Raw genomic sequence first — 22,357 nt, forward strand, 5'->3', positions numbered from 1 at the left:
GATTCCCCAGCATGGGAGCATCACAACAGGCCCAAAAGTAGTATAGTCAGTTCCTACGCCAAACTCTTGCAGTCCCTAGCGTAGGGGGCATGTGGAGAATGCGTTCTGTTCTGAGTTTCTGCCTGGAAGAATGTTGCTTATAGCCCATAACCAACTGGCATAAATTAGAGCCCTGAAACTGGTCTCATCTATGCTGGGGCTGGTACAAAATCAGACCCAGAATCAGAAAACTGCAACACATTTCTCTGTGCGTTTACTCCCCACTTATCTGTATCCCATGGCATTTGGACAGAGTGAGCCCTGAAATGTATAGTGCTGGCTTCAATAACTACCTTTAAAAAAGGAGCAAGATAAGCAGAAACAGTATTTGTGGTTTGTTGCATATGGCTACCAGCGAGCCACAAATCCATTTAATACAGGTTACTGATCTCCCTCCCACCTCTGCCATTGTCCAAAGTTCTTGGAAAATGCATTGGGAACTGTCCATAAGCACCTGATCATTCAGGCATATTTTCTTTTGGTGGGTATATTTTTCAGCCTGCACTTCTATCAAACCTTTCATCAGTGGATCTTCCAAGCAGTTTACAAAACTTTTTTTATAGTATTCCTCTGGAATTAGAAGCATTCACACACACCAGTTTACTGCATTTATGAGAATGCTTAAACAAGATTACTAATGTAAATGTAAATGTCATGCAGCATTTATGATGAGAGTAAACTGTTTTAAACAGAGAGGTTTTTTTTCTGTCATTAAGAGGGTGGAATCCACTTTATTATTCACTGCTTTGTGCCACTTCCCATTACTGAATTCAAAGTTGGAAAATGTCAGTGCCAGGAGCTCTTTCCAGTGAGTCAGCTGTGAGCACAACAGCTAAATGTTTCAAAGGTTCAAGAACTCTTCATTTTGTCTTTGTTATATTTATGAGAAATGATAACCTTAAGCACAAGACTCCTAAAAGAATCTTCCAGTTTCTTTTATTGCTGTTTTCTTATGCTTCCAGCCTTGACGGTTGGGATTTAATACATCAAACACTGCACTGGAACAAGAAGTTACATATTGTCTCCTACTCCCCATAAAGGTGATCCAGACATTTTGAAATTCTGAGCTGAGTGTTTTCTAATGCTCTAGATAGGGCTATATCTTAAAACCTCTTGGGAAATTAAGTTAATGAGAAGGTGGCGAGCCACTAAGTGGAATAGCTTGCCAAGAAAACACAGCCCAGGTATTCAGTGAGCTTCACTAGCTCCCTGAGAATTCACTGAGCTGCACTAATTCACCCTACCACCACTCTGTGGAAGCCAGGATGTTGATTTTAACCCTTTAAAGCACATGGGAATATCTTGTTTGATACAATATGTACCCTGTGTGTATGTTTTTAAATAAAATATTTGCTCTGAAGCAATGCTAAAAAAAAAAAGGATGTGGAGCAAATAATGGCATTTTTATGATGCAAGTACAACCTACAGACGCATTTCCTAAAACTTAGTACACTTTTTAATTATGTTGCATTTCTGTGTTATCCACCAGGTAATAAAAAAACAAAAGAAGTCAGAGCAAAGCAGCAGGGACACTTGGATATGAAGGTGGTAGGCACAATAAGAACCTAAGCAGGAGTGAAATAGTTGTGTAAACTGCATTTTCCAAAAAAGATACATAACCATTGAAAATCCAGAATGTTTTGAAATCTGCCGTAAGAACATAGGCAGTATCAGGGTGGATTAGAACTATGGTCCATTTAGCCAGTTGTCCTCTTCAGAGGGAAGTGCAAGAAACCCCACCCAGAAGGCAGCTGTGAAGTAATCTGTCCCGGACAAAAGTCTCACTCTAGGCTGTGCCCACAAAAGCTCATACCACCATCTACATGTTTTGTTAGTCTATAAAGTGCTACCAGACCATTTGTTGTTTTTTAAGTTTATCCTAATCTTTACAGTAAGAAACTGGCTTAACTGCGTTTAAATTCATGCCCTAATATATTCATGTAGTGAAGAAGAGGATAACGGAAAACAACATCCATGCATCTGCATTATTTTCTTGGAGGAACGTTATGGTACTTCAGTTCATCAGACATCAGTAAAAGTATTATTTATATTATACTAGTGTCTGATGAGGCACCCCATCTTGGGATCCTTCTGTGTTGGCTCTGCAGCAGCCCTTCCCTTAGGGCTTGTGGTTAGAGGCCACAATCTCCCTTTTGTTTTTGATCTAGGTTCTAGCTCTAATCAAGGCTCATATGAAGCAGAGCCAAACACAATAGGTGCAAGCAGTAACTATCTTCTATCTGGTCCATGTACTCAAATATTCTAATTATTTCATTATTCCAGCTTTTTTTTTTCTTTCTTTCTTTTTTTTTTTTGTTAAATGACCCACAAATGGCATTTAAGAGTAAGAGGCTTGCAAAATTACTTCAACTCTAACATCTGAAGAAGTGGGTTGTGCTCAGGAAAGCTAATGATACCACCTAAAATTTTTGTTAGTCTCTAAGGTGCTACAAGACTATTCACTGTTTTTTAATTTTTTTCGTAAGCACAGGAGTATTAAAACTCAACAGGAACCTTTTTACCTTAAAAATATTACTTAAAGATAAGCCAATATTGTCTGGCCTGAAAGAGATTGCTTCATGATTTAATCAGAGCAGAAATGTAACACATACCACTTTCTATGATTATCCTCCAGAGTGTAATAACCTTTCATATTTTGAAACTCAGATCCCAATAAAAGTAAAGCTGGGGGTGAGAGCAAGCAAATCCCCATCGTATTATTGTTTAGCAAACTTAAAAGTCAGTCTGATTTCCTACCTGTTTATATTCAGATTCTCTTCCAACCAGTACCTGCAACACGTAACTGACAGGGTCTCCTTTCATAGGGGGGACCATTTCCCATGTGATTTCACAGACATTTCCTTCCAACTGTGTCACTCGAGGAGCTGTAATAAAATTCTTGCATGTTAGACACAAATTCATGCCGTGACATTGCAAAAATTATAAATAGGCTTTGAATGATTAGATTTTCATCACTAAATATTGGCAAATGTCAATTTCACTGTACACAAGCAAACTGAAGAAAAATGTTGCCATCAATAATAATAACTGAAATTTACAGATAGGCAAAGTAAGAAAAATGCTGCTTGAGAACTTTATAAATTATAGTTTGATTTAGGGATATTTACTTTGTAGCCCTGACATATGATGTTCACAATTTATGTTTTAAAAGTTATAAAGCTTTAGCTTTTTGAATTTCAAGGTTTACTGTCACTGAGAAACTGGAATGTGTTTATGTAACTAAGAATAGTAATAGAGAGGTAGCCGAGTTAGTCTGGTCTTGCTGGAACAAAAAACAGGACTATGCAGCACTTTAGAAGAAAAACACAATTTGATCTGAGGAAGTGGGTCTGGCCCACGAAAGCTCATCATCTAATAAACCATCTTGTTAGTGTTTAAAGTGCTGCATAGTCCTGTCTTTTGTTTATGTAACTAAAGTATTAAAAGTAACAACTATACACTAGCTTTTTGTAAATTTTGAACTAGACCCTGTAATCAGGCACAATTCCCATTTACTTCAGAGGTAGTTTTGATGGAGTAAGAAGTGCACGAAGTGGCCTTTAATCTGAATCAAGGTAAATTCAGAATTGGTTTCTGACTTTTAAGGCCAATACAAGGTCTAAATGAGACTCCATTCCCCTCAATGCATGCGCGCACGTGCACACAGATACATGCACGCTCAGACACACACCCTACAGAAATGTAGTGTGAGTGTATCCTTGGAACGTCATAAGCCAACTGTAATGGTAGCCATTGTCTTTTTCAAGTGGAAAGCAATGAGATGACTTCTTTCAGCAAGATGACTTTCCATGGAATTCTGTAACACCAACGAGCTGCATCTATGTAGCTACTGGAGAAATCTCTAAGAACATAAGAATGATCATTCCAGTTCAGACCAATGGCCCATGTAGCCCAGTATCCCATCTTACAACAGTGCCCACCAGCAGCTGTTTCAGATGAAATGAAAAGAACAGGTCAATTATTGAGTGATTGATCACTTATCAGAATCTCTGTAGCATGGTACACTTGTGAGGGCATCAGGATGTGGGTAGAAGACAATTGTTAAAGCTTGCTTATACTCCTCATCAATTATTTTGCTTAGGAAGGCAAGGATAGCAATGGAGTGGGTGAAGGAGGAAGATAAATTTGAAAGATTCTCTGCAACAGAGAATTCGGTAGTCAATGAGAGTTTTTGCTACCGAATTCTGAAAAGCCAGGATTGCACTTTAGTAGTTGTCTTATTGGATGGTTTGAATTCAACCTGGAAACAAAATCATATGGATAGGTTCAAATACAGGGATTCATAAACAAGCCCTGACCTGACCCTCCAAGTTTCAGGGAACAGATGTGAGGTTTTGGTTCAGTGCCTGTGCCAGCATTCAGGAAAATATATTTTGTCAGCAGCTGAAATGCTGGGTCTCTCACAAAATGATCACTCATCATCTGAAAGCCACGAGATATCACTCTGTGCCCATCAGCAATAGCAAACTGGCAGGTCAAGAGAGCTTTGAATGATGGCAATATGTTCGCATGTACCCCTGAGCATCTGTCTCCTGATGACAACAAAACAACTGCAGCAGAAGCCAGATGATAACAACCTTGCTGTTTGTTGGATAGAAGGAGCATACGGCTGAAAAGTGAAACCGTGAGGGTGAAGAGAATGACACATACTGCAATACACATCAGGGAGCTTTCACCTCATGCAAGAACACGTGCGCATTAAAAGCAACACATTTTCCAACCTTATGGAAATAGAGAAACATGAGAAGCCGTCAAAGAAACCGGTGCTGCTACTGCTGCTGTGTAAATTACACCAACCCTAAACTAATCCATTGCCACTCAGAAGGGCCTTATCCATTATATTCATATCCAAACATAAATATATACATTTGTTTCTCAAACCAACATCTGCCTACTTGGAGAGACTGAGAATGGAAACCTTCTTCTGAGCTGGTACCCTTCACATGCACTTAGGTTTCTGTCTGCCAAATGCAGAACAAAACCTGGCCTCAAACATTTCTTTGTTAAAATCAGGAAAACAATGGATCCTCTTTGTTAAATGACTCTGGACATTGCAGGAAGTCAAAAAGGATTCATCTCTTTTTGATCCAGCAACAGGATTCATCTCTTTTTGATCCAGCATCACTTTCCTGTTACAGTGTCTGCAGCTACAGTGTTTGGGGTTTACCACTCCCAGTATCCCAACATTTAGTTATGGCCCTGACACCCTCGCCTGCTCCCACCATTTCTGGAATATCGTTTCTATTCACAATCAGTTCAGAACATGAACCATGCCCAAACTAATACTGACAATCTAGGCAGAAAGGTAGTCTTTCATTCAGATGAAAAATGGAGTTCTGAGCCAATTGTATTTTGGATATGGGACAGCAGAATATATAGAATTTACATCTCAGCTTTCGGTCACAGAAACAGAGCTTCAAAACTACAGTAGAGTCCAAAACCAATGGGGAATTCCCATAAAGAGATTTTATAGATTCCTGGGTTATCAGTAAAGACATTAGCTGTTTGGAGATACAATACTAAAGCATTAAGTGGCTTCTGCTAGAATTCACTGTAGATGTTTATATAGTTCCTTTTCAAGTCCATTCATTTAAACTGGGTGGTTGAAGTATTTTTCCTTCTAAATTTCCTTTTGATGGTGTCATATAACCATGAAAGATCTTTACTTGAAGTATATTAGAGCAGATGTTCTCTTCCTTAAGCAAGTATCTTGTGAGTGCCATTTATAACATTCACAATGAGAAGCAGAAACATTTGATGACAGGATAAAGGGCAATGCTGCTCGTTCACATGGTATGATGTAGCCACAGTGATATGCACATGGACTTCCCTCTTGAACAGTCCCTTGCAAGTCTTCCTTTGGCAAGAGTCAATACGGGTGGGTTTAGGATTCTTAAATCCACCACAATTGCATCTTCGAATCTCATTTGTAGTTGGCCTTGCTCTCGCCTCTCGTTCACCTCACTCCTACAAAACTTCTGAAAAAGAATAACTTTTTCTGCTGGTTGGGGGTGTCCCCAACACTGCAATGATCTTGTTCTCATAAGGTGCAAGATTGCAACTTGCCAGGAATGTCTAAGTGTCTCATTTGTGGGGGAAAAAAAATGGTTGCCAACTCTGTCCACGCATCTACCCTTGAGATACCATCACAGGACCTAACCACATCAGTCATACCATCAAAGGCTCATTCATCTGCACATCTATTAATGTGATATATGCTCTCATATGCCAGCAATGCCCCTCTGCCACCTACACTGGACACATCAGATGGAGCAAGGGGGTGGCCAGCAGCTGGCAAGGCCATTGTCTCCGGGCTTTGGAGGAGACTATTCGGGGTGGAAGGCCCTAACACCTGCAGCAGGGGTCTAGTGCCTCCTGAGCTCTCCAGCAATGGCATGGGAAGTGGAGCAACACAGACCCCAGTTCACTCTACTTTCCCGGAGCGAGCTGGTGAGTGTGTGAGAGAGGGGCAGAAGGAGGGGGAAGGCAGGGCCTGGGGCGGTGTGGGGATTGACCCGGCCTTCCTTTGGCTTGGGGGTGTTCTCATAGCCAGAGGCTCCCTTCTGATCCCTCACTAGTTGCCCTGGTTAGAATATTAAATAATGTAGGTAAAACAGCACATTCCTGGTATAAGCCTGATTCTACTAAAATACAGCCTGTAATACAACCACTGAACTTCACACAGCTAAATGTAAAGCGACAGAATACCTGCACTACGGCACTCGTATGCCAGTGGTCTCCAACCTTTTCACACCCAAGATCACTTTTTAAATGTCAGGGCAAGCCAGGATCTACTCCATCCCTTCTCTAACACCCCTCCTCTTACTTGAGGCCCTGCCTTTTCCAAATCCTTCCACGGACTACCTGTTGCTAATGGAAACTCACCGTTAATTACATCTGAGCCATTTTGCTAGTGCTGCAGCTAGAGAAAACACTTTAATTTAAATTATTAAACAGATTAAGCGTTTTAACTTTCTCATGTTAGTTTATCAAACTTCATTTTAAATAAAGTAAAATATTAATTTCTGTCCAACACAAAAGGTTTCAATGTTTTCTTTATTTACGGCAGGGGTGGGGAACCTGTTTTGGTTCGGGGTCCACTGACCCACAGAAAGATCAATCAGGGACCACACAAGGGAGAAGCAAAAACCTGCTCCCAAAGCCCCCAACCCTCACTGTTGTGGCCCCCAACTGAGACATCTCATTCTTCTGGTACTCTAGGCACCGCAGGGTGAGGAGAAGGGAAAGGGAGGACTGAGGTTCAAGACTTCTCATAGCCTAGATTTACTTTTCTGGGGTTCAGGATTTAGTGGATTTTGCAGGACCCCCTTAGGCTCTGGGGTGGGGACAAACATGAGAGGTTCAGTGTGCGGGACAGGGCTACCAGTGAGTGGGGATAGGGATGCAGGGTTTGGGTGGGAGGTGGGGTGCAGGATGGGGTGAGGAGGGCAGGGTCTGGAAGGCAGCAGGAGAAGGTGTGGAGTGGGAGTACTAGAGGGAGCTGGGGGCGGGAGGGTGTTGGGGGAGTAATGCAGAAAAGGTGAAAGGGTGAAAATGCAGCCAAATAGCTAGTTGGGGAGGGAGGCAAATAAGTGGGGAGTAAAGGAAAGCGCAGCTTCTGCAATGTAAAACTTTACCCCCCACCTCACATCTTCCCCATTCTACAGCCTTGCTCTCCTCAGCCTCATGACCCCCCCCCCCCCCGCTGCCTGATCCCCTGCATCACCCTGTCAGTGCAACACGTGCCCTCTTCCATCCTGCACCCACATCCTCCTTCACCTCCTTCTGCCCCCAAATCCCTCTGCCCCAGTGCACTCACTGGCAGGACAGCAGTGCTGGGACTTGCATCCCCTCGGGAGCAGCAATGGGGAGGAGAGGTGGGGGGAGGGAGAGTCTTTTCCCTGCTCGACCCAACCTTTTGCCTGCAGGCAGTGGCTCTGGGGCTGGGGCAGGCAGAGCCTGGGCCTGCTCAGGGCTGGCTTCAGCCCGGCTGGGCGCAGTGGAATGCTGGGGAAGGGGCTCCCTGAACCTGCACACAGACTATGGAGAACAGTGCGGTGTAGCCTGGCCCCCAGCGTGCCGCGTGTGCTGGCTGCCCAGCCCTGGCTCTGCAGAGCAGGCCCCACCCCGTCCTGGAGCAGGAGGAAAGAGCCAGATGACAGCGTGACAAATGCTAATGAGCACTTCATTTGCATTGTCTCTGCAGACAAAAGGCTGCAGTGTAGATGTAGCCTGAGAGTGTAAATGTATCATTTTACTGGTTAACTAATTAACTGGGATTTTAGATCCCTACTAAAAAGTCAGCCTGTCATCTAAAGTCAACTCAGTTCATCTAATGTAAAATTATATTTGGCTCCTGTATCTTCTTGGTAGTACAACATTCTTGAAAGGTGCTGTAAAGTGAGATAGTTTTATATCACACTTAATGTGTTTTAATGACAGAATTTAGTTTGAATGTACTCTTCTTATTTCTTATGGAAGACAAACTTAAATCAGGCTATGCAGGCAGGGATAATCTGTCTTCTTGTGCACATGAAATGCTAATGAGAGTTTTATACAGTAAAGGAAAACGAAATTCTGGAGTGTTGAGTGCATTTTCATAATTAGAGAACAACATGTAACTTGATTAGTTTAAGTACCATATGCATACCTTTATACACATCCTCATGTGTTATGCTCCTCATTATAATATTTCATGTAACAATATTTCATGGAAATGCTATTATATAGATATAGATCAGGTTTATATGGAATTTTCTTTGCTGACAATTTAATTTTCTACCACAATTTATTGGAAAGTTATGTAACTAGTCAACAACTATGCCTTTCCCCTCCCACACAGAACATGCATCAGACCCTCATCATTAATTCATACCTTTGATGGTAGGTGGGACAGATTTGGTTGTGCAGAAGGTACATATTTCTGAGAATGGCCCTTCCCCAGCATCATTTACTGCCTTTATTCTAAATGTGTAGCAAGTAGATTCTGTCAGCCTTTGTACCTTGTAGGTGTGACTTGGTCCCCTGTAAATTGGAGTAAATCTAAAAACCAGCAAAGAGAGAAAAAAATTAGTTACACTTGTGGCAGCAGCAGCTTTTCTGAATGTTATATGCATATAAGATTTTCATACCCAACCATCCATACTCTGAAGAACTGCAGATTATAAAAATTATACTGTAATTATAAAAATTAATAAACAAGAATATATAATACATTTATTAGATATTAGGAAAACCAACAGTTTAATGTATCTTTTGCAAATAATCCTGTATCTTGCAAAGTAATTATTTTTGGAAAAAACATATTCTATAAGTTGCATACTAGCAACTTAATCAAAATGAATAAAGTTTACTTTACCATACACCTTGATTTCGAACAGTAAACCCTCACAGTTATCACCAGAATTACTAACTGATCAACCAGCCACTCCATGTCATTTGGGACCAAACATACAAACTCAGGCAGCAGCAGAGACACCCTCAGCAGAGCCCAACAATAAAAAACAAAACAAAAAAACCCCCAAATCCAGTACAGAACTATGTTAAATGTAAACTACTAAAAAAATAATAAAGGGAAAGCAGCATTTTTCTTCTGCATAGTAAAGCTTCAAAGTATCAAATCAATGTTTAGTTATAAACTTTTGAAAGAACAACCATAACATTTTGTTCAGAGTTATGAACATTTCAGACTTATGAACAACCTCCATTCCTGAGGTGTAACTGACTCTACTGAACACCGATGCAGTGATGATAATTTACAGAACTTCTAGGGTTGCCAGATGGTTTAATAAAAAAATACCGAAATCACCCCCTCAAAAAAAACCAAAAAACCATCATGGCCCCATGACCCCATGGACAGAGGCTGCTGCTGGAGCAGCACCTGCCCGCAGCCAGCCCTGGCCACTGCGAATGGAGGCTGCTCCAGCAGCAGCCCCTGTTCACGGTGGATAGGGTTGTCTGGCACGAATAGGGACTACTGGACTCAGCGCGAGCCCGGACTGAGGAGTCCCAGCTTGCGCTGGTCCAGGATGCTACCTCTCTGCATTTTAAATATAGTAAGAGCCTGGTGGCTCTTGCTACACTTAAAATGCAGAGCCACAGAGTGGGTGGCTCCTGAAGCTGGCATGAGCCAGGACTGCTCAGTCCCGGATCGAGCTGGCTCCCGGAGCTACCCCCACTGCAGCTCTGCATAGCATCCCTTATTGACTAATTGGGTAGTCAATACAAATTAAATGGACTACATGATCAGTCAGATACCCACAATTTAACATCCCTGGTTTTAAAAAGTGATTTGTGGGAATGATAGAGGCTGTCAATTGTTTCAGGTACAGAAGACAGCTTGGGGGACGGCAAGAACTCTAAAAGGAAATAGTGCTACACAGGGATCTCCAAAACGCTGGCTCTGCCTGTGCCAAACACATCATACATAATGAGTTGCTAACCAGAGAGAACTTGAATTCCAGTTTACATTACTGTCTTCACTAGAGAACATGTGAATAACAGTCATATATCAGAAGTGATTTCTAGCTCTTTATGTATTCTATAAGGTCCTTACCCAAAAAAGGGCTGAGCAGAATGGGAACTGAAGGTATGTATCATATCACAGGACATGTTCAGCCTCTTGCAGCAAATGGTCCTTAATTCTCAGTTGGAGAACACTGCTGATTACTTTCTGCATGGACCCTGAATTTATAGGACTATAAAATATTCTCCACTGTGGCTCAGGTAGTCTTCTGATGGTTTAATATATGCAAATACCCAACTATTTTAGATGATTTGGCACCACTGGAACCCAGACAAAATTATTCCTTTTGCTGTCCCCTCTCCTAAATCTATAGTTCTGTTAGGAATAATATTTCCTGGCCCTTTTGGCTTTGTTCAATCTTTACAGAATAATTCAGGGATTTTACAACAAAAGGACTTGTGACATTAGCTCTCAGGGGACAGAAACTAATTCACGTTAAATTATGGTACAAATTCACAGAAGTAAAAAGCTCAAACTGAGGTCAAGAATAATCTGTAATAAAAAATGCTTAGGGAATTCAAAATGGCTGAATCATACTTTGAGGACTAATTAGGTTTAATACTCCCATAAAGCTTTAATGACCCTTCACTTTGATTGTAAATTCTAAGTCAATACTCACAAATTATGAAGAGTTTAGAAGAGATCAGATTAAGATGTATTTCTGTTTCAGCCACTTTCTGTTTTGAAAAGGAATTTTTGAAGAGGAAGGGTAAGGTGTATATGTAAGGGTAAGTTAAAGAGAAGTTGCACTTCTAGTCAACTTTAGACATTTATGTTTTCAGGTGGGATTGCCTTTGTTTCGGACAGTAATGGAAAGTTTCAAATGGCCAGGAAATACCCTGTTGTCACAGTAGTTTTATATTAAATGCTCAAAATGGATTTTGCTTTTACCAATCCAAGAAACGTAGATGGCAAGCTGGAGGCAGAGTACCACTCTCCTGCATGCCGGGGAGCTGTGGGGGTAGGTGTTGGGCTTGCTGGAGCACAATGCCTTCTAGAGATGCCCATGACACAGCATAACCTTGCATTACCCCCAAGGCGAGCTAGATTGTGTAGTTCACAATACGATCTTTCAAATAAAGGCAAGAAATCCCAAAGTGAAGATTTTGTTGTGCCACTCAGAAATGATTTAGTAAAAGCACTAACATTTGTGCTGAAATTTAAGTTAGAGGAACTACTCTGTTTGACAAGTGATCTACTCTGCTTTATTGACTAGCCTGCCCATGCTGTGGGCTAAGTCTTCCCTCTCCCTCAGGAAGGCAGAGACCCTCAGCATTTGCTTCCCCAATGTTGTTTGTGACAAGAGAACATGTTGCAACTATCTAGGTAACGGTGTATCTGCACTAGTTTTCATGGCACAAGTCAAGTCTTCGCACAGTTTAACAATGTTTCAGTCAGCCATTCAGGGAGCAGAAAGAATACCACATGGCTTTGCTTACTTAACACTGATGATGAATGGTGTGTGCAGAGAACAATGGGCATAGTAAATATGCCTAATTTTGTTTGTATCCAACATAGGAAGGATGGTCTTTCTATCAGTTATGAAACCACATTATAGGAATTTCATCTATACATATTTTCTTATGACTATGATATGAACTGTGTCAAAAGCCTTATTAAAGTCCTGATGTATCAAAGATTGAGAGGGTAGCCTTGTTAGTCTGTAACTTTAAAAACGAGTAGTCCCGTGGCACGTTAGAGACTAACATAAATATATATAGTATCATGAGCTTTCATGGGTAAAAGTAGGTTTTGTCCACAAAAGCTCATGATATAATATATATTTTTGTTAGTCTCAAAGGTGCCATTGTTGTTCCTGATGTATCAAGTTAGTTCTTGCCCCCTTATCCTCTATACCAGTTACCCTGTTTACGAAGGAAATTAGACTGGTTTGATGTGATTTGTTCTGGACAAATCCACGTTGGCTATTCATTTTCACCTCATTATCCTTAAGGTTTGAAAAGATTACTCACCTTTGTATTTGTTGTTCTTCAAGATGTGTTGCTCATATCTATTCCAGTTAGGTGTGTCTATGCTGCATGCATGATTGTTGAAAGCTTTTAACCCAAGCAGCTATCTATTGGGTCAGCCATTTGGCGATATGACTCTGCTGACCTGACTGCCCCACTGTTTCTTCTTGCTGACTATTCTGACAGAGGGAAAGGAAGGTGGGTATGGAATAAATATGAGCAACACATCTAGAAAAACAACAGATACAAAGGTGAGTAACTGATTTTTCTTCTTTCAGTGCCTGCTCATATCAATTACATATGGGTGATTTACAAGCCTTACCCCAGGAGGAGGGGTCGCTGTCCCCACCCAAATGACGTGCTTTGATTGGTGCATGATGGCATATTGTGGGGTGAAGATGTAGACTGATGACCACGTTGTGACTCTGTAGAGGAACACAGGCAAGAAAGGCTGCCGAGGAGGCTCACACCCGGGCTGAGTGTGACATCAGAGATAGAAGAATCTTGGCTATGTCACAGCACGTCCAGATACAGGACATGATCCAGGAAGAAATGTGTTGTGACAACACCAGTAGCCTTTTCATGTGCTCCACCATGGTGATGAAGAGCTGTGTCGATTTCCAGAAGGGCTTGGTGCAATTGATATAGAAGGTGAGGGCTGTTCTGATGTCAAGGGACTGCAGCTGTTGCTCCTGGAAAGTTTTATAGGGTTTTGGCTCGAAGACGGCAGGAAACTATTCTGGTTGGCATGGAAGCTGGACACCGCTTTCAGAAGAAAAGGTCAGTGGGGCTTGAGCTGAGCCTTGTCCTTTATGAAAGACTATGTACGGAGGTTCAGACATCAGGGCACAAAGCTCTGAAACAAGCTGGGCCAAGGCGATGGCTACCCCACAGGCCACCTTACAGGAGAGATATAGAAGAGACCATGCAGCTAAGGATTTGAAGGTTGGTCCTATATAAACTGAGGATATGTCTAGACTACGGCAAGGGAACGCGTCTGCTCTCCCGACATTTTTTGTGGAAGAGCAGACACGCTCTTTCAGAAGCCCCGTCTTCCTCGTTTCATGAGGAAGAAGGATTCTTCTGAAAGAGGAGGGTTTTCCGAAATTTGGCCCTGTGTAGATGGGCCAAATTTTGGAAAAGCCTCTTCCAAAAAAAAAAATCAGAAAAAGGTGAGCAATTTGCGTACCTTTTTCCAACAAAAAGCTGCAGTCTGGACATAGCCTGAGAAGACCAAATTGAGATCCCAATCTAGAACCAGGTGCCCAGCCAGGGGATGGAGCCTGTCCAACCTTTTGAAGAAACACTCAACTTGCAAAGACATGGTAGCAGGCTTCCCTGGGATGGAACACTGATATGATGGCTAGGAGAACCCTGAGGTACAAGGTCGCCAGGCCCTGGTCCTTAAGGGATACAATGCAGCCAAGCTCCTGTGGTATAGAAGTGGATATGGGCTCAAGACAATGGTGCAAACACCAGTACGTGAACTGTTTTCTCTTAACCACATACATAAATCTGGTAGAAGGCTTGCAACTGCTGAGAAGCACATGTTGTACCTGCTTTGAGCATGTCTGCTCCTTGAGGATTCAGCCACGAAGCCTCCAGGTTGTTAGATGGAGGGAAGGAAGGGCCGGGTGAAGCAGGTGATCCTGCATGTAGAGATCCGTCAGGATGGACAGTGCAATCGGAGGACAAAAGGACATCTGTAACACCATGTGGTATCAAAGATGACACGCTCCCTCAGTGGCTACAAGAATGAGGTTTGCCCTGTCCTTGTGCATCTTAAGGAGCACCCTGTGAACCAGTGGGAAAGGAGGAAACATGTACAACAAGCTCCCTGACTACGGAGTCAGGAAGGCATCAGCCAAGGACCCACGGCTGAGCTTCCTGAATGGGCGAAATTGGGGACACTTCCCTGGTTGCAAAGAAGTCCATCTGGGGAAATCCCCACCTCTGGAAGACTGAGTGTATCATATACAGTTGGATCGACCTCGTGAGTAAAGAAATGTCTGAGGTGGTCCATCAACTGGTTCTGTACTCGGTACAAAGGTCACTTCCAAGTGGGTGGAGTAGGCTATACAGACCTCCCACAGCCAGAAGGCTTCGCGGCAGAGCAGCAAGGATTGAGCCCTCTCTGACATTTGGAAATAGGCATAATTTTTCCATTTGCTCTCTCACCCTCTTTATCTCAAGATACATCTGTCAGCGAGAGCAAAATGCATTCCAGGAAGAAACCGCATCCTCAGTGCAAAACACAACACTGTAATGGTAACACATTTAAACCTTTAATGTGTGCCATCCTTTCTTATGAAGATGACTGAGAGGAAAACAGGATGCTTTATTAAGTCAATCAGATTCAATTAGCGGTAGCGTCTTCAATGACAATAATGGATCTTAATTATGTTGGAAGATGCATATTGTGATTGACGAAATGAAAACATTTCATCTTGATTACAAACATTTAAAGTTCAAAACACAGCTGACTTCTTGATAATGATGTAGAATTCTATTAGAGCCTGCAGTAGGCACTTTGTATTCCTTGAGAAGTCTTCATTACATTTAAAAGCAGGGTATTTTCCACTTGGCACTAAAGCTTTTAATATCCATGAGACATGTCTTGCAGTCCCTACTCAGGCAAGACTCTTAGGAGAATGCCTAGGAGAGTATTCACTGGGTAAGGATGGCACTGGATTGCATATATTTGGAATCATGCTACACCCTGCATTGTAAGCTATTCCATGAATCCACAAGTCACACACTGTATTGTATCCTGTATCATACAGCCAGTTAATGATGATTAAATATAGGATTATCTTGTTTTCATTCTGACTGTTGCTAATTAACACTTTTAAAATCTATAGCTAGTTTAATATAATATTAAGATTCATATAATATTAATATTCTTGAGCTTTGCCTATCTCAGCCACTCCCAGCCTGTCCTCCTTGGTGAGCTTCATCTTACCTCCTTTCATCTTTATTCCTGATATTCCAACCTTTGTCTGCTCATATCTCTTCTTGTGCAATGCTTTTCATGCCTTCTTCCGCGTAGCCCCCTATGCATGAGGGAAGAGCCCCGGGCCCATCTGACTGCCTGTCTAGAATGGAGGTGATCTGGATATAAAAAAAATCTTTCTGTTCTTCCCCTTCTTCTCACCTCTGCCCACTTATCTACCTTCCCTTGGATAGAGAAACAGCCCTGAGCAGTGAATCTTTCTTCCTGGATGCCTCCAAGCACCACCAATCACCATCATCATCAGGCGCCGAAAAATACCCCTGGCTTTTGCTTTTTGATGAAGATTTCTCATTTAAACAAAAGCAATTAAAATGCAAATTGGCTTCTGAAAACATACTTAATAAACAAAACAGAGATCTAAAAAATTTATGCTATTTGATGACCTCGTCACAAGAGATGGGAAACTCATATAAGCACTGAATGCACAATTCCAGAGATTGATTTTAACCAATTTATAGTCCTAAATGACTATATGCACGTACCCAGGAGAACTACAAGTTTGCTTTCACTCAAGGGAAAGTTCTTTTGAATATTAGTGAAGCATGTTCATCTGAAAAGCTGGACATTTAACTCAGATTGGCTTAGTTATGAATGTTGCCCCATGTGGGTTATAAATTAGATGGAAGAATGTAAATGCTGTAGAATAAATGTAGGTTTAAATTAGAGAGGAAAAAAATCACTCTGTTGAGTGGACCCTCTATGTGAACCCAAAAATTATTCTGTGGGTTTTGAGAAACTTCTGTTTCCATGAGGCTTTCCTCACCCCCACAGGGGTCAATCTTGCTGACATTTTGTCCAACAGTTCAGTAAAAGATCCCATCAGCAGTGTTTACACCGTGTTAAGGTCACACCATGCAAGAATACACTGTTTGTATTAACACTACCTTTTAATGTGAAGTAGTACTCCCTCTCCCACTCAGGTACCAAAACCTGAAAACAAAAGTGACTTGCTCTAGTGAAGGAGACATTCCCCAGAAAATGTGCTCTCCTTCTTACCGTAGGAGCTTGAATGATTCTCCCTGACATTCTGTCAAACAGAAATCATGTATTTATTTACACAGATGGAGAGAGAGAACAGGGTGTTCTAGAAAGATTGCTTCGAGAGGTCATTGCTCCGATTTTCTCATCAATATTCTTTTCTCTTCAATAAAACTCTTTCTGGGAAATGGCATGTATGTCACAGCTATTTTATTACCCTCACTCCAAGCCCTCCCAATCAAACAGAGGATTATGAACGTGCCTCTGCCTTCATTCACAAGTCCTCACCACAGTGGTTCCTCTTTGGGTTTTGCTTAGATTTTTAAAACACATTTTACTGCCCCCAACAACTTCACTGAAAAGAAAATTCCAGTGCAGTGCACTAAATCAGACAGCAATCCTGAGCAAAATACAATGGCATAAATAGAAGCCTGAATGATGCTTTACTATCTTGCTGCAAAATATGGTGATCTGCTATATCAATGGGCTGAAGAGAAATTTAACCTGGCAACCTGAGGCTTTTTTCTCCACAACACCAGCAACTGCCTAATTTAAAAGCAAGGTTCATGAATTTTATGAATCAGCGGTGGTTAATAGCTTAATAAAGCAGGATTATCACAACAGTAAAAATGACCTTGTTTTCTGTACAATTTCCACCCCTGCCTCCCACTTTTTTTTATAGATAGCTCCTCTACTCTGTTTACTGAACACATCAACTCTAATCTGTTTATGTGATTTTCCTCCCTCCATCAGCAGTTCTACACCACTGTGAGGTGGCATATAGGGAGAACATCAAGTTCTTTGCAGGGCTTGTATTGGAAAAATAGAGATCAGATTCTCAAATGATCTAAATGGATGCAGCTGAGCCAATGGTGCTAAACCATATCACATGAATTTAGGACCTGTCCCCACCTACATGACTCCCACCTCTAGACTTCCACCACCATGAAGTGCTTCCTCACTCACATTCCTTTATCATGAACGACAACAAATCCTGCTTATTTCTAGACACACTTGGTCTGGAGATTTACCCCCTTCCAGTCTTCAGATGAACATCATCTTCCCTCTGATGTGAGAAAACATCGTTCTCCCTCTCCTGAGATGATGCACCAGAAGTATGATTCACCCTAATGGAGGGCAGGTGTTATTTTAACAAACATCTTCCTACTGAGGCTTTCAGAAAGCTAGAGCAGATTTATTTTACTTTTATTTCCCTATTTCAGAACCATTGGATTAAAAAGACTTAGAGATAGTGAGGCTCTCTCTTTCATGTACCATTAGCCAGTCTATTTTAATGACAAACAGCCTACAGCCTCTATGCAAGCAAACCTCCCACTAGAATCCAGTGGGAGCTCTGACTAGGTAAGAAGTGGGCAGAGAATGGAAACCAGGGCTCTGCGTGCTAGTGGTGGATGAAATGGCGATTCCAGCTCTCTGTTAAAGAGTAGCATTACAGATGTGAAAGGAAACAAGATATTTAGGCAACGATTCACAGATTCCAAGGCTGGAAAGGGACACTGTGATCACCTAGGCTGACTTCCTATTATAATGTAGGGCACAGAACAGGGGTTGGCAACCTTTCCGAAGTGGCATGCCCAGATTTTAACCCTTCTGCCTTGGGCCACATTGCTCTCCCAGGAGAGAGGGAGGGGCTCTCTCCACCACGCGCCTTGCTTGATCTCCTGCCCTGGGCTCCACTCCGGCTTTTCCAGTGGGGAGGGTGCTGGCTCCAATCTTGTGGGAGGACATAATGTTGGATTGCTAGCATGGGCACCCCATTGTGTGTGTGGAGGGGAGAATGAGGGGGAGCCCGTTCATTGCATGTACCACTGAAAATCAACTTGCATGCCACTTGTGGCACACGTGCTGTACATTGCTGACCCCTGGCATAGAACCTCCCCAAAACAATTCCTTTTGACCTACAGCGTATCTTAAAAAAAATGCCAATCTTAATTTTAAAAACTGTCAGTGATGGAGAATCCACCCCCCCCTTGCTAAAGACCCATGGTTAGCTACCCTCACTGTTAAAATTATATGCCTTACTTCCAAACTATCTACCATTTCAACTTCTCGTCACTGGATTTTGTTATGCCTTTCTCTGGTAGAATGAACATCCCATTATCAAATAATTATTCCCCACGTAGGTTCTTACAGACTGTGATCAAACCACTCCTTAACCCTGTGTCTGTTAAGCTACTCTGAGAGATCTTCTTGACATGTTTTCTAATCCTTTATTCATTCTCATGGCTCTTCTCTGAACTCTTTCCAATCTATCACTGTTCTTCTTGCATTGTGGATTCCAAAACTGGACACAGTATTCCAACAGTGTCTGCATCAATGCCAAGAAGAAAGGTAAAATAATTTCTGTTCTATAAGTCAAGAACATCCTGCTTCCAGGGCCCACAATTTTTCTCCAGAGTTATAACCTCCCAAGGTATGGCCTACATTCTTTGTTCCTTGATATACAGGTTTACATTTGCCCATATTAAAGCATATACTGTTTCCCTGAATACAATTTACCAAGTCATCAAGATAACTCTGTTTCAGTGACCTCTCCTCTTAATTATTTACCATTCTTCCAATTTTTGCACCATCTGCAAACTTCGTCAGTGATGATTTCATATTTTTTCCATGTCCATTGTTAAAAATATTAAATAATGCAGGGTCAAGAACAAATATCTGCAGGATCCCACTTAAAACACACTGACTCAATGATGATTCCCTATGATACTTTGAGACCCATCAGACAGTTTTTAATGTGTTCCCTTTATATCATTCTAGATTTTTCATTGCTGTCATGCTGTACCATGTCAAATGTCTTACACAGTCTAAGCACATTACAGCAACACTGTTACCTTTAGAGATAATAGGTATATCAGCTCATCAATAACCTGGTCTCTAATGGCCATACATGAATTAATAACAGAAATAAATTACAACAAACTTACTACACTATTGTTTCACTAACATTTGATAACACTCAATGACTTATAATATGACTTATAATATGCATATGTGAATTTTCTTCTGTAATTCTTCATACTTGTAGTTATATTCCTAACATGACGGCAATCCTTGTAATTAAATCTATTCAGCCTGCCAGGTTCATAATTGTTGACTGAAATATGGTTCTCCATAGTCCATACAGACAAGCTCATTCAGAAACGAAGTTGATTTCTAGCATACCAACTTCAGCAGAGTGAATCTAAGGCTAACTAAAATGGAAACACATTAGGGAACAATTCAGCCTATTTGCCCCTCACTCGTATCTGGAGCTAGTAAGTATTTTGAATAAAAAATTTGTTTTGAAATGGACAGGATATTATCTTTCATATTTGGCTACTGCAGATGCATAGAAACCATCTTTCATCATGTTACAGTGGAGTGTGGGCTACAGTCTATGCTTATTCACACCCAGTTATACCAGCATACTGAGTTACACCACTGAAATCCCTGGAGTTACTAAAGCTGTATACCAGTGAGACTGAAAGCAGAATTTGATCCTGTGTGTTGAATTCTATTTAGCTCAGTAACAGAAATGTATTAAATTAGGGATTCTCTGAGATAACCCTTGGGGAAGCAGCTCATCCTGTACCTCAGAAGAATCCTAATTCAGTATAAAGAACATTTTCCCTTAGATGTGTAACACTCCTTTCTCTCTCCCCTCCCTTTGTCTCATCAGGTGAGACAACGTAAACAACTTACATCCACTGAAATAATATTAAAGTTGTGACTAAAAGCAAGAAAAGAAAGGAAATAGAGGTGAAATGATAAGATCTTCAGAGCAAGGGTCTCATCTTTTCGGTGTTTGTACAATATCAACAGAAAGAACCCCAATCCCGATTGGAGGCTTTAGACACTGTCCTAACAAAAATGTACTCCATATAACAGCGATCTGTGCAATGGATAAGTACAGAAGCAGTATTGGATGCGTGTGACCATAAAGATTTTCTAAATGTTAACTTCCTGTCAAGTTTAGGTACTGCAGACAAAACAGGAAAGTGCCACATTTCTCAGGCTTAATTATGAATTTCCTTTTAGGATAATCTTTTCCAGCTCTGAGACTCTTTCATGCATTTTTTGCACTAATGCTCATTTAGCTATTAGTATATTTTGAATAAAATTTTACAACTCAGTAAATTGGATGTAAATCATAATTGCTGCAAATGAACATGTTTAGAATTGCATTTCTATGTGCCTATCTATTTCTACAGTACTTCTATTCTCCCTCATGTGCATTATGGGTAGTGAAAACAGATTTTATTTGAAAGATGACATGCTGTAGAAGAACACTGGACATTTCTTAGTAGACAGATATTCTATTCTATTCTATTCTATTCTATTCTATTCTATTCTATTCTATTCTTTCATTGAGGACTATGTTACTGAAATCTGACCACAACACTTATAACAATACAGTCCCTCTATGCTTCGAGAGAATGTGTGGAGAAGATAGGTCTCACGGGGTAACCGTGTTAATCAGTATCTGCAATTCCTAACATGACCAGCAGGAGGCATGTCAGTGATGTGTCAATTCCGTTACAGGAACACACCATCAACAGAGGTAGGATAAGCATATGAGTTTTACTTTCTGAAACAACTCTAGTATTTAGTAATTACTGTTTGCAAAAGTGTTGAGTTACCCATATACCCCATGGTATACTCTCTGAGAGTAACAGATTGCTACTTTCTACAGAGATCGTGTTAGGTTGACTAAAAGATTACAAAGGCTCTTTTGTGTGCAAGTCTTTCTACAGCATTTAACTAATGTTTGCAATTAGATATGATGCAGTATCATAAGAAAGCCATAGGGTGAAGTTCCAGACCAATTAAGTCAATGGCAAACAACTTCAGAAGAGTCAGTTTTCACTCACAGACTCTAATTATACTGGAAACTCTGTACTCCAGGTGCCCCTAATCTGAGAACACCCATGGTGTGGACCCTGGTAGGGGGAGGAGGAAGTGGCTCTGTTCCCCAGGGTTGCTAGATTAAATAGGTTCAAGTGTACCATGATGGAGCATGCACATTTTCTGGGAAACACTGGGCATTTAATTCCAGAATCCATACCAATGGAAATACATAATGCAAATAACATATATTGTCATTGCATAAGCACAGTTTACAGAAGTGAGGTGAATACTATTTTATGATGAATTATGCATTTTCCATTTGCTAAAGAATATATAGCCCTTGAACAGTGCAAATACCGATTATCTAGTAAAATTTTTGTAATGGGTCAATACACACACCTATCATGTTTGTATATTTGTAAAGCAAACTACTTCTACTGATGTTCTACTTATCCATTTACCCATGTATAGTTTACAATAAATGTACTACAGTTTAACTCAGGGTGGGCAATAATTTTTGATGGGGAGCCACTCCAAGAATTTGGTAAGGTGGAGGAAGTGCTGGGTCTGGGATGGAGGTTGGGTGCAGAAGGGAGCTTGAAGTAAGGGATTGAGGTGCAGGAGGGAATTTGGGTGAAGGAGGCAGTTGTGACCTGGGTCACTGTACTGGAGTGCAAGAGTTTGGTTGTGACCTAGGACAGGAAGGGGCTGTCACCTGGGGTGCAGGGGTCTGGGTTGGGACCTGGGGCAGGGGACTGGGATGCAGGTTCTGGGAGGGGGAAGAGGGTTTGGGTTACATGAGATAAGGAGACAGGAGTTGGGGGCAGAGAGTTGGGGGAGACAGGGGCTGGGATGCCAGAGGCGGGCTCTGGTCAGGAGACTTACCTGGCTGACTCCCGGCCAGCAGCCCAGCATGTTTCTGAGGCAGCCTGCCTGCCTGCCCCGCCCCTATACAGGCTG

The 22,357-nt window shown here is 41.5% G+C and overlaps 1 protein-coding gene across 6 annotated transcripts in view; it reads right to left on the bottom strand.

Annotated features, from left to right (window-relative positions):
• Nucleotides 1-22,357, bottom strand: part of FNDC3B (fibronectin type III domain containing 3B) — a 392,858-nt gene that overhangs the window by 25,921 nt on the left and 344,580 nt on the right. For all 6 annotated transcript variants that reach the window (XM_075937961.2, XM_075937956.2, XM_075937959.2 and 3 more), the window contains 2 exons: nucleotides 8,936-9,102; nucleotides 2,797-2,924 (listed from right to left, as the gene is read on the bottom strand). In XM_075937961.2, coding sequence (XP_075794076.2) covers nucleotides 2,797-2,924; nucleotides 8,936-9,102 — 295 coding nt within the window. The remainder of the gene's footprint in view (nucleotides 1-2,796; nucleotides 2,925-8,935; nucleotides 9,103-22,357) is intronic.

The sequence above is a fragment of the Pelodiscus sinensis genome, chromosome 10 (assembly GCF_052426305.1).
Source record: "Pelodiscus sinensis isolate ZL-2025 chromosome 10, ASM5242630v1, whole genome shotgun sequence".
NCBI lineage: Eukaryota > Metazoa > Chordata > Testudines > Trionychidae > Pelodiscus > Pelodiscus sinensis.